We start from the raw sequence: 13,820 nt of genomic DNA, 5'->3' as shown, positions 1-13,820 counted from the left end.
TGATGTTCAAAAAAAATCCAAAAAAAGTGCATGCCACATATAGAATAGAATATGGAAGTGAATCCAAATCTAAGAATTATTTAATAATGTCTTTATTTCCTGGTTACATAACAATGTATTACCTAAACCATGAATGAGTGTTGTTGTTGTTTTTTAATTTTATCATTAAAGTCACTATACAAAGCCATCTTTATTAAGATATGCATTATGACATTTATTAACATATATTTAATAGCATTATGGAAAGTCAGCATTGTAAAAGTAATTAGGTTATTTATAGCCAGCTCCCTCATTTTATAAATAAGACTCGGAATAATAATGTGACTTTTGATTCAGGAGCTCTAACAATTATATATATTACATTAACTTAAGCAAAACTTATTTACATTAAAAATAAGAATTGTAATATTTGACTACTTTTCCCCTTAAAATGTCTATATATCTGTGAAAAAATAAATGACACTTCATCTTCTTTATTAATTGTTAAATTCACAATAAGGGTGGGGTAAGACATGGTAAAGTAGTGCTGTAGTTATCTGCAGATAAAGGATAGCTCCCACCCAAAATTCAGTTTAGCTATTGAAATTAATGATGTCACACATACACATCAAGATGGTATGAAGAGTTACTACTGCATAAAGATTCTTTCTGGGGAGCACAGAGTAACTCCCATGTAGATTCAAAAATGTATTGAGCAGGCAGGGAAAGAAGATTACCTTGGTTTCTTGTTGTTACAGGCTGGGCCAGTGGGGAGGTTTCCCGTGTGCAAGGGCTAAAGGAAGGAACACCTGGGATTTCTTATCAGCTTGCCCAAATGTGGAACAGGAGGGGAAGAGGAGTGTGAAGCTTAAAAGCTGTGAGCAGTCATCTTTTAAAAATTGAGCCACACTCTTTAATACAAGTGGACACATGATATTTTTTATATATCAGATGTATGCTTTTTTAGACATAATGTGAAGAGCCCTCAAATATCCTCAACTGTGTATTCAGAACACAAGTAAAAATCATCTTTGTGCTGAATCATCTCACTTGAGTGAGCACCTGAGTTACAGAGCAAGCCTCTTCCACTCTGTAACAGGCACTGTAATGCCACTCACCTAATTTGATATATGATCTCTTTTAATCATCAGAGGGACCTTTGAATTTGGGAAGTATTTATTCCACTATACAGATCAGGCAAGTAGAAATTAAAAGCAATACTAGTACTTGGTAATTTGGAAATTTGCAGATGTTTCGGGTTGTATTTATGGAAAATATTAACTGTATAGCAATACAGGTGATGATCAACTTGGAAAAAATAACCTAATGCAAATAAATAGATGAAATAAAACCCACCATTAAATTAATAAATATGAGTTCAAACGCTAAAAAAGGTGAGTCAGAAAACTTTCCACTTTTCTTTGTTTTACTCAGCAGGTTGTGCTTTGTTTGGTTCAATGGTGTTTGAATTGAAGCAATGTTTTCTTGTTTATCAACAGCTGTCGTCACTGCCTTACTTAAAAGATAATTTTTGACAGAGAATTAGGAGGCAGATTGCAAAACATTCCTTATAGAATGTTTAAAATGGAAAACAGCAAAGAAAATCATTTCATTTTAACTACATTTAAATATTGTTCCCTTTTGGAGATTTTGAAAAAAATATCAACTGTTTTTGTATTTTGAATAAGCACAATACATGACCCATTGTTAAAGAAAAAGACACAACTATATAGAAACTATTTGATGTAAATGTAAAAAAAATGTCTATCAAAAATATAATCTCAGAAAAAATAATGAATTCATATATTATTATATAATTTCTTTTACCAAAGACATGCATTGTATATACCACTTTCTTTCATATACTCATTAATACTCATTGATTAAAATAACTTAAATTCTCCAAGTAAAATTCATCTCTTCAAAATGGTCTTTTGTATGTTTTCTTAGATAAAGACTAATTAATAAAATTATATTAAAAGCTATCTAAATTTTGATTTTTCTATATTTTATTGCTACTTCATTTCTTTCTTAAGTATAAAGTATCCTTTGAATACTGCCTCCAAATTCCCCTTGCCTCTTAAATTTTTCTACTATCAGGATATATGTTAAAGGTTATCAGTGTTCCCCATTAAAGGACATTCCATGAAAGCACAATATGTGTGTGTCTGTGTATGTGTGTACATGTAGGCTGTGTAAGCATATATAATGCACTAAGAAATTATATGAATGTGTTAGGTAAAGTCTTCCATTATATCAGATATCAAGAAGTTATCAAAGTAATGCTGCATTAAAATCTATAAGCAAATAAAATAATGGAAATTAAAATGCTTTTTATTAAAAGTTGATTTTAACTTCCCTGTTATAAAATTTAAAATGCCTATCAAATATAATTTTTTCAAGGCAATGCTCTTAAAACAAAGCGTTGAACTTTTAAAATACCTTTGATTTTTAAGCTTTTTAAATGATAAACATTTTGAGCAAGTTTTAGTTATCAAACTTTAGTTGCTAAACTTTAGTTAAAAATTTAGTTAGTTCATTCAACTCTTGGAATATCTGTCTCCTATACTGAATTTCTCCACCTCTATAAAACCTAAAAACAAGAAAAAACTAAAACATTACCCAACTCCTTTTAGAAAAGAGAGAAGAGGACCTTTCCAACTTATTTTTGGGGCTTACGTAGACTGTACCTAATGACAACACATGACAATCAGATTACATTTAAAGAAAGCTGTGGAGGAATATCCCTCATAAAATGTAGACACAGAAATCCTTAAGACAGTGAATTCAAATAATTATTTTTTAAAAATGCATGCCAGAACAAGTAGGCCTTATCCCAAGAATGCAAAGTTAGTTCAACATTCAAAATTAATTAATGTGCTTTTCCACATTCATACTATAAAAGATAAATAACATATGATTACTTTAAAAGACACCAAAAAACGCATTTGACAAAACTCTAACAGTCATTCATGATAAAACTAAAACTTTTTCTCTAAGACTTAAAAGGAATTTTCACAATCTGATAAAAGGCATCCAAGGAAAACTTATTGCTTCAGATTAGTTCATTGTTCAACATGCTCTCAATAAGTCTTTTGCTATCTTTACTATTTCCCTCAATATATGATCTCTAGTGAATTAACATATGTAAAGTTTTTGCAGCTGTGTCTGGCATATTATATGTGTTACATAATTGTTCGCTTTTAGTATTTACCCTGAGGCGCAGGTCCTTTTTCTTCCTGAAGTATTCCATGTGTATTCTTATGTAGGGAAATAAGGTATCTTTTATAGTATCACATCTCCTAGTCACACCTTCTAGTGATAAAAGTGTTAAAATAAGTGTCCAGGGAGACATTGTATGTTTTTTCATTAAATCATCCTCGTGCCAGGACTTATCATTATAGTCAAGGTAATATTAATATTGTGTTTTAATTTTCTATTGCTCAAAGCTCTTCCCTGCTTTCACTATCTTTAAAGGACTCAACTGATTAGGTAAAGTTCACTCAGGATAATTTTCCTTTTGATTAAATCAAACTCAATAGATTAGATATTTTAATTACATGTGCAAAAGTCCCTTTATCTTTGTCATACAGCATAATCCAATCATGGGAGTTACATACATCATATTCACAGATTCTACCCACACTCAAAGGAATTATAAAAAGCACATGCACACCAGGGAGTGGCAATCTTCATGGCCATATTACAATTTTGCCTACTACTTATTAGAAAGTCTCTTTTTACTCTGACCTAAAATTCATGTTATTCCTTATTCTACTCCAAGTCATAAGTAACCTACATTCTCCTTTATTCCACCAGTCTTCACTATGTGACCAATAAACTTCAAAGATTGTGGCTAGGGATATGTATTTATGTTGCTGTTATACACAAAATGAGGTTTACTTCTTTCCCCTCAGTAGAGGTGACTGATAGAGAATCATAGATAATAATAATAAATGTAGTTAATTTCATTATTAATAAAAATAACAACAGTAAATTAATGTGCCCTTATATAGATTACATAATGTGTTAGGTTAACTGATTTTGGTCTCTAGATCACTAAGCCCAATAAAAGATGTTCATCATTTTGCTCTACTTGTAGCATGGTAGAATATAGTAGTGTTCATCTATCTTCATTACCCTCTCTGTGATACCAGTCCATGCAGGAGTATTATACAGTGTTTCCCTGTTGAACTTTAGACACAGCTATAACATGCTTCATGTAACTGAATGAGAGTAGAAATGACATATGTTATTTACAGACTGAGGATTTAAGAAATAGTGAATGGTTTACCACATTTTCTCTTCCTTTTTTCTGAAATTATAGAAGTATGTATTGAGAGGGAGCCCCATTTGTTATTGCAAAATGGACATATTGGATGAGGAATAATTACATTTTTTGTAAACTATTGGGATTTTTTTTTGATTATTTGTTATATTAGCATAATTTAACTTTTTTCAACTGTTCTCCTTAGTTGTGGGGCAATTTTGCACATCATTTTTATTATTGTTAATCTTTTTTGATGTCGTTTTGTTCATGTGTGATATATGAAAACACACTTTCATTAGCTTCCTCCCTAAGTTACTTGCAAGTTAATTTTTTTTTTAGATTATGGACCTTCATTTTGTTTACTTCATTCAAATTCTATCATGTGGTGTGGTCACTTTCCTAAATAAAAAAGTTTTTCAAAACTTTGCTTTATTCTAAGTTTCCCGCCTCCTCTTTAATTGGCTTTGATGTATATTTTGTGTGTGTGTGTGTGTGTGTGTGTGTGTGTGTGTGTGTGTGTGTGTATGTGGGGGGGGGGTTGTTTTGATCTCCACCTTAACTCCTTCATCGTTCCTTATAAGTACTGTTTACCACATGTCTTTCTTGATGATATCTCACTTGCTCTGGCTTCTGACTTTCAATCCTCACCTCACTACAATTCATTTTGGTCATGTCGCGAATTTTTTTCTCATCCTTTTAGCTCTTGAGGATCAACCAGCTTGGCACAGGCACATTAATCTGCATTTTTACCAGGTTCAGCCACAATACTTAACAGATCCTTATACAAACTTGCACAGAGCAGCACATTTTTCACACATGCTCTCTTTCTTACAATAGAATCCAGTCATTGTGAAGGGCAGTAGCTCAATGCTCTTTCTGTTTATTGCTCTATCATAACTGTTCAACCTTATCAAGGACAAGTCAATTTATTTTTAAATGTTGAAAGTAGGATGGTACATGTCACTTGTCCTCTGATATTTTGTGAAGCCCTAGTAACATTTTGTTCTTTTTGTTCTCACATTTAGATTTATGTAAGAAACGAATAGACCTGGAATCAAGGGAAATTTTAAACTAGCTTACAATATTTTCAGTTCTTATAAAAATATACAACGAAACCTGAGATTTTGTCATTTTAAAATAGAACACCAGGCAAGCTTTGACAGACATATTTCAGGTGTGTCATGCCATTCTTTTGAAGTGAAACATCAACTTTATGTCGACCTAATATTACTCCTAATCACTAATAATCCTTGGATGACATATCATATCAATGTACCACAAAATGAACTAAAGCACGTGCTTGTACCTACAGAGTCTTAAAAAATGAAATAAAGGTGTTAGGTTTGACCCTGGGGTAAGCCTCTTGAGTATGAGTTGTCAAAGGAAAAATTTTTTTAAGTTGTTTCAAAAGACACACAGCAGGCTTATTTTTCTCTCTGTAGTATTTTGACAGTGGTTATAAAATGTTTGATATTTAAATTTTGAATTTACAAAATAAAATAGACTATAAATTTAATTTTAATGCAGTGATAAACATAAGGCATAGAGTATTCATTAAAATGGCAGGGTTTTGTTTGCATATAACTCTACCTACCTTTAAAATAGCAGTAGTCCACAAATATATCCATATGCATTTATTGAGGGCCAGATTATTATATTTTTGTCCTAATTTAACTATAAGAGGCATCTTTTCCCTTCCAGTTGCTGACAATTCAGACTCAATTGTGTGTTTGAAGGTAGGAGAGCTGAGACATTCATATTTTCATACCCAATAATAATTCTTTCAAATAAAATTTTAAAATATTGCACATAAAGGAAATAGGAAGGCAAGATTAATACTAATAGAGAGGAGAGACTGCATTCAGTGAAGTCTTCACAAAAAATAGCATATGATTTTAGAAGGAATTTTAAATAAGAGATGAGAAAAATACATGTAATAAGGTACATGTTATCAGTCTGTGCAGCAGTTCAAGACATGCTACTCCAAAACATGCTGCTTTAGTTTATTGATTATTTTGAGCAGAAGGCATTTGAAAAAACAGCAAATGCAGGGAAAGTCTTTCTCTGAACTCCTGTTATTGGTCCAAAGACAAATCCTCTAAAGGAACCAGATTGTCACAAGTGCCCTCTCCAGGAGTTTCATCAACCAGGAAAGATTGATACTTATCACAGAAGAGGAGACTAAAATTTGATCCCACACCCAGACAAATTTTATCACAAACTCTTGTATCTCCTGTCTGTCATTCTAAAGCCCCCTTTATCTTTCCTAAAAGTGGTATACTCTCTCCTAAGCTACCTCCATCTCCCCTCCCGCTCCCCTATTAAGATGGTACATAAGCTCTCCCATGTTTCTGCTTTTTTGGGGGTATTCACTTTTCTTCTGTAATGCCCTCATGCATGTGATATTAAAAATTAATAAACTTATGTATCTTTTCTCCTGTCAGTCTGCCTCTTATCAGTTTATTTCATAGAGACAGCTGTTGAACCTAGGAGGGTAGAAAGAAAGTCTTTCCTCCCCTACATCAGCTAGGGCTGCCATAACAAAATACCACAGACTGGTAGCTTAAACAACAGGAATTTATTTTCTCAGAGTTCAGAAGGCTGAAAGACCACAGTCAAGGTGCTGGCAGCATTGGTGTCTCTCCTTGGCATGAAGACAACCACCTCCTTGCTGTGTCCTCACATAGCCTTTTCTTTGTGTGCTTGTACCCCTGGAGTCTCTTCCTCTTCTAATAAGGACATAGTCTTATTAGATTGGGGCCCCACCCTTATGATCTCTTTTAACCTTAATTACCTCTTTAAAGACACTATTCCAAATAGTGTCGCTTTCTACGGTACTAGGGATTAGGGTTTCAACATATGAATTTTAGGGGGGGAACATAATTCAGATCATAACAATACATTATAAAGAAATGGACAAAGAAGGATAGTAATGAACTTGGAAAGTTAGGCAGTGATAATGCATATAAAATGGGAAAGATGTATAGGAATATAAGAATGATATTATTTTACACAGTTTGGTTATAATGTTTTCTGTTTTGCCAAGGTGTGTATGTGCGTGTATACATGTCCATGTCCTTTGCTTTTTTTTTTTTTTTTTTTTTTGCGGTACGCGGGCCTCTCACTGCTGTGGCCTCTCCCGTTGCGGAGCACAGGCTCCGGACGCGCAGGCTCAGCGGCCATGGCTCGCGGGCCCAGCCGCTCCGTGGCATGTGGGATCTTCCTGGACCAGGGCACGAACCCGTGTCCCCTGCATCGGCAGGTGGACTCTCAGCCACTGCGCCACCAGGGAAGCCCCCTTTGCATTATTTTTAAAATCAGAAACAAGAGCTGAATTTTTATCGAATGACTTTTCATTCATGTAGTATGAGGTTTTATTCTAGATTGCCTATTTTCTTAGTAGTTATAGATATAAATTTAACTATTCACTGAATTTCATTTAATATTTCACTCAACATGTCATCATCTGTATTTATAGGTGTTTTCATTTTTATAATTTTTGGTTTTATTTTTATGATAAATACTACTTCACAAAATAAATCATTTTCCATCTGCTATTATCAAAAATAGTTTACACAAAATGGCAATTGCTTCCTTTACCTTACTGCATCACAAATCACCACAACCTGAAGTGACTTAGAACAACAATTTACTATTTCTCATAATGCTGTGGGTTGTCAGTATGGATAGGTCTTCTGTGGGTCATGCCTGAGGTTGCTCATATGGCCATAGTCGCACGATGCCTTCACTAGGATTGGAGTGTCTCAGATGGCCTGATTCACAGGTCTGGCAGTTGAGACTGATTGTTGGCTGTGGTATCTCTGTTCATCTCCATCTTCCAGGAGGCTCTTCAATTCACCTCCAGATGAATTCTGTTTTCTGCCAGGCACTTAGTGGCAAATACAATTCTTTGCCTTCTCTCAAAAAACTTACAGTCTAGTTTGGGATAATTATATGTATTTAGATAAATTGTTTTATATGTTATGATAGAAGAATGCATGGTAATATTTTAGCGGAGATAAGAATTTATTTTTTAACCATTTCATAAAGAAGACACATTTAAAGTGAATTACGAATAATGAGTAGGTTTTCAACAAAGAAACAATGGGTATAAAATTAGTTTTTTGCTTCTTTCCTCTTAAATTTTAGCTTTTCTTGTCATTCTATCATTGGCCTACTTATTTCTACTTCTGAATTCCTTATAATAGGAGCAATTATTGGAATTCAAAACTATAAACCACTGCTAAATGCTAATTATATGTATAGACAGACATATAAACAGGTGAACTTATAGACAGAGAGATTTTTTTCCAGCCAGGACCTGCCTATTAAATATAGGTACAATGATATTTATACCAAATCAAACTCCGGAATGTAATAACCTCCACTAGATTTCTGTAAACTTTAGAGGACTTACACAGTGAATAACCTTACTTGCACTAACTTATTCTTTTCTGTTACTTTCTTACTATCTGATATGTGTTTTTTGTTTTTTTTTTTTAAATTAGCAATGTCTGGGGTCAACCCATCTTGAGTCTTTTATTTAAAAGAATCATTGTTCAATTAATTTCCATAAGTTTGTAGGTAGCTTAATATTATATCAAATTATTAATACCTAATCATGGTTTTGAATACTAAACAAAGTATTTCAGGTAATAAGTAAACTTTAAAAGTTGCCAGATGCACAGTCAATATGATTAAATTAAGTATATTTCTGAATAGTAGTATCAAACAATTTAAAAGTAAAATTTTAAATACCATTAATAACATCAAAAATATAAAATCAGCAGAATACATTTGAGAAGATTTCTAAAACCTACAATAAAGAGTATAAAACATTGCTGTAAAAACATTAAAGAAGTTCTAAATAATTGAACAGATACCAAATTTGTGAAAACATTGTAAAAGTATCAATTTTCCTCATATTCTTATATAGTCACTAAAATCTCAATGAAAATGTCTAAGATTTTTTTAACTTTTGTAGAAAGTGAGAAGGTGATTCTAAGATTTAGTTTGAAATGCAAAGAACCTACAGTAGTCAATATATTCTTGAGGAAGAATAAAATTGGAGGACATACATCCCAGATTTGACAAATTAATGAAAAAGCTAGTTATTAGCATCATAGTGTACTGGCATAAGAATAGACAAACAATATCAATAGTACTAAAATAGATCCATATATTTGGGCACTTGACTTATATCGAAGATTAAACAGGTGAAATTATGTTGAAGCAATAAATTAATGAAAGATAATTGAATCAAGTAATTTTATCTCTATAATGGTAAAAAATAAATAAAACTTGACAACTATCTTATACCATTCAATGAAATTGACAAAACTTAGAAAGTGAAAACACCAAAGAAATAGTAGAAGAAAATATATATTTGCTATATGTATGTGCTGTAGGACTCATATTCAGAATATAGAAAAGACTTCTCCAAATCAATAAGGAAAAAAATAAAAATAATGGGAAATGTCCCTTGAAAAGAATTTTCATATAAATTATATTTAAATAGCTAATAAGCATAATAAATATAGTCAACATCACTATTCATCAGGAAAACACAAATTAAAAATACAAAGAAATACTGTTACATAAATACAAGTTAAAAGTACAAATAAATACAGCTACTAGGACAACTATAATTAACTAAGAAAGAAATTACCAAATGTGTGGAATAGGTGGAAAAATTGAATACATGGCTGGTAGGGATGTAAAATTATAAAACTGCTTCAGGATAGCTGGCCATTTCCATTATTTCCACTCCTAAATGTATACACAAGAGAAGTGAGTCCACACAAAGACAAAAATATTTATAACATATTTATTCATAATAATAAGCATCTGGGAAAAACCCATATGCTTAACAATAGAGAATGGATAAATTGTGGTAAATCTTATGAAGGAATATTACAGAGAAGTACAAAAGAATACACTTCGAATATATATACAACATGAATAAACCTAACAGACATAATACTGAGTGAAGTCAGCTCAAGACAAAAGTAGTAACTGCTATATGATTCCATTTATGGCAAGTTCTAGGATAGTCAAATCTAATTGATGAGGAGAGAATTCAGAATAGTAGTTAAATCTAGGGGCTAGTTTAGACTGAGAAAGGGCAAGGAAGTGCCTTCATGGGCACTGAAACAGTTCTGTATCTTGTTCTGGGTGGTGATTACATGGGAGAATACACATGTAAACATCATCATGCTGTATTTGTAGATTTAGTTCACTTTTGTCCCTTGATTTTCATAAGACAAGTAAGTACTTACATATGTGGAAAATGTATCTCAGGCAACTACTGTTATAAACAAACTCATTTTTTCCCTAAGAAATGTAATATTCAAAAAGAAGAAATAGTCTGATTTCTTCATTATCAAAACAATAAATCCTTATTCTTGTCCCTAACAATTGATATAAAATAGGTTCATCTTGTTGCTAATAATCAATTTGGAGATAATATTATATAATAGAAATGGTATCGTGTATAGTCTCCTAGAGAATTTGCTATATGAATGCTGGCAGAAGGGTGGACTTAAGTATGTAAAAAATACGAAGAAAATAATCAAGAGTATTTCCACAACAATATTTGAACACTAAAGAGTAGCCAGATGATCTAGAACTTTAAGTAGTTATGCCAATTCAAAGTTATGTTCAAAGAGAAATACACAGTTAAGCAAGTCAAGTTCATTATCAGAAAACGGTCTGTCTGTTCAGACATAGCATGTAGTTTCACACATTTTTGTTTCACCTTTTGAAATTTTCAGTCATTAATAGAGTCTTCTCAAAAAGCTTTAATCCATTGTGAGATTCTTTTCCTGATAAAAAGAGCATTATAATTACAAACTTTGATGTGGAAATTTAAAAAGCACATGGCAGACATAGTTCCAAAGTATGTCTTCTAATTAGTCATTAGGGATGCTTTGGCTAATACTTCCTCACTAATGGTCTGTCTTTCTACAAAGTTTCAGACTTTATGGAAGGAACTCTTCCCCGTAATGAGAACCTGCCAGCACATTAGTAGTACTTACCCTATCCTTTTAGAAATTCATGATTAACACATATATTGTCCTCTACATTTAATTGTTTCATTCTTTATGTAATATTAAAGAAACCCAAAGGAGAATTATTTTACTTATAATTTTTTTTTTCAAGCAAGTATTTTCATTCCAAACTGATTAGGAAGTCCAAGACAAGAAGTATTTTGACAAATGTGACCAGAACTAAAGTAAAACCCGGGAAATCTGGAAAAAAATCAACTCTTTGATTCACTTGCAACATTTTGCTACAGAAAACGTAATAAAACCTTAACCTCTTTCTTGCACAAGGCTTTTAACAAACGATCTCACTCAGGAGAAGCCCATGATAAAATGACTCTCTTCCATACACACGGACCATTTATTCTGGGATGATGGCTGCATGACAGCATGATGTAAACACACTAATCCTACAAGTCAAGTAGTAGCAGCTACTATCTTCTTCACCTGACCCTCAATATCAATAGATGTTATTATCCCCATTTTACAGATTGGGAAATAGAAACTTTGCTAAAATCACAGAGCAAATTACAAACATTACTTAAGACAGAACCCAAGTAGATTAATAACACCTCCCACCAGCACAGACTTTGCCACCTTCCAAGCCAACCTATCACACCAACATGAGTTTAGATATTAATGCTTTGTAACAATTCCTCACAAAGGTCGAGTGGTCAAAGGCTTAAAAATCACTTATTATAAGTGAAAGATCCTGCCAAAATTGGAAATTAGAAAGCAGTGCAATATTCCAGGGATCTATATCCTGCACTGTTTATACCTGGGGTATACCAGGTCTCCATGTGTGAATTTCTTCAGCAGACACGAAGCCAAAGCCCCCCCAGAAGTTCAGGAACATTACACCCTCTTGGAGGCTCTATTCATTCCATGGTTCCGAAGAGCTTCTTTCGAACAGTCTGGGAGTCTCAGCTATGAGCTGAGATGCATCAGGAGTTATTCTCCCCTGAGGGAATCAGTCCGCAGTTCCTGATCTTCCCGCAAGTTTTCTTTAGCAAGAAACATGCATTTCATGTTATCTTTGATGTCGAAGGGCACTTGAATGGTAAGGACTAGTGACTGGATGTTACAGTCTATGCCATTAAACATCTGGTGCAGAGCGTCCAATGCCAGGACACAGCAATCCGAGCTAACCCAGTCTTCACCTGTTGCTCACACCTCAGAATCTGTGGCGGGCCAAGCAGTGAGAAGCAGTGGGAAAGACAGGAAGCTTTGCTATTTCAGACGTGAGCATTTTCAGCAGGATGTCTCATGCAGTCTTGACTTGTCACAAATCCAATTTCTTCAACTGCTCATATGTCACAAAGAAAATAATATTCCAAGGACCAAGTCTCAACCAATTTGGCCAAAACCCTTTATATAGAGCAAAAAACCCTTCATTCTTCCATGTCTGTAACAAGCAATCCAGGGAACCTGTGTAGCCAGGGCATCTGCCATCTCGAAGGACTCTCTGATTCATCATACGTGTTCTCACCACATCAACAGGGTTTGAGGTCAGGGCCCCCGCCAGCCCACAGGTGAAGCTTGAGAGGAAATGGGTATACACAGTGTCTCCCATCAAGCCCGAGAGAATAAGATGCTTCTTGGTGAGGTCGTAGACCGGCAGCTCCACACCAACAACAATAGCGGCCCTCTGAGCAGTAAGGGACACGCCCTTCCAAAGTCCTCTTGTTCCCTCTTGCTGGTAAATGTGAATGAAGTTGCCTATCATTCCTCCTTGAAGGGAGCTATTTTGTGCTTGCATCCGAATTTTCAAAACATCAGTTGGATTAGCAATGGTTGAGGATATGACTACAGAGAGAATTCCACAGACCACATTTATCAGAAGGGTTTCATCTTCCGGGCGCTTGACAAATAACCGCTTCAAGCTCTGGTAGGCGCCTATCTTGATGGTGCCATAGGAAGCCTGGCGCAACATCGCAGGAGCAATCCCTGAATACAGTGCTTTTAGGCCTTCCTCTCTGTCTATCCTCACTAACGCATGCAACGTTCCTCGATACCTGATTTCTTTAAAGTTTGCATCATTCTTCTGGCCTTGAATCTGGAGCCGTGTCTTGGTTAAATCAATTGGAAAAGTACCGCACTCCGCTGTGATGGAGGCCAGGCCTCCGTACACGAAGGGCTTCCAGTTCAGGGCTGACATGCTCACCGCTGTCCCTTCTCCTTTGTTCACAGACGCATAGCCTCCAACAGGGTTTTTCCGGGTGGCGGCTGCCCTGCACCTCCTACTCCCCAGGCGCAGCAGCTGCCAGTTCCAGCGGCCGCACGGGAACTGGAGGAAAGTATAATTTTTTAAAATAGGGAAACTGAGGGTCACAGAGGTCAAAAGTTCAGAATTACAGTTAATAGGAAGTAGCAGTAAGGCTTGAAATCATTTAGATTATGTTTCCAGAAGCTAAGTTTTATGGGAATGAGAAGATTTTGTTGCTAAATTTTCTCAAATCATTATGGAATTTTAAAAGACAGTCTTATATATCAATTTTCCACCATAAGCCTGTGAATCAGTTCTCACC

At 34.3% G+C, this 13,820-nt stretch overlaps 1 protein-coding gene across 1 annotated transcript; it reads right to left on the bottom strand.

The window, feature by feature from the left end:
* Positions 1-12,312: 12,312 nt before the first annotated feature.
* On the bottom strand, positions 12,313-13,576 carry LOC117311906 (kidney mitochondrial carrier protein 1-like). The gene has a single exon (XM_033855123.2). It carries the CDS (start codon positions 13,448-13,450, stop codon positions 12,575-12,577), a length of 876 nt encoding a protein of 291 aa, XP_033711014.1. The 5' UTR covers positions 13,451-13,576; the 3' UTR covers positions 12,313-12,574.
* Positions 13,577-13,820: the final 244 nt, after the last annotated feature.

This window comes from Tursiops truncatus, chromosome 3 (genome assembly GCF_011762595.2).
Source record: "Tursiops truncatus isolate mTurTru1 chromosome 3, mTurTru1.mat.Y, whole genome shotgun sequence".
Lineage (NCBI taxonomy): Eukaryota > Metazoa > Chordata > Mammalia > Artiodactyla > Delphinidae > Tursiops > Tursiops truncatus.
Note: the sequence above shows the minus strand (reverse complement) of the source record. Positions and strands in the feature narration are given on the sequence as shown.

Excerpts from the sequence above, each read along its gene's own strand:
- LOC117311906 (XM_033855123.2), bottom strand. The coding sequence starts at position 13,450 with ATGTCAGCCCTGAACTGGAAGCCCTTCGTGTACGGAGGCCTGGCCTCC.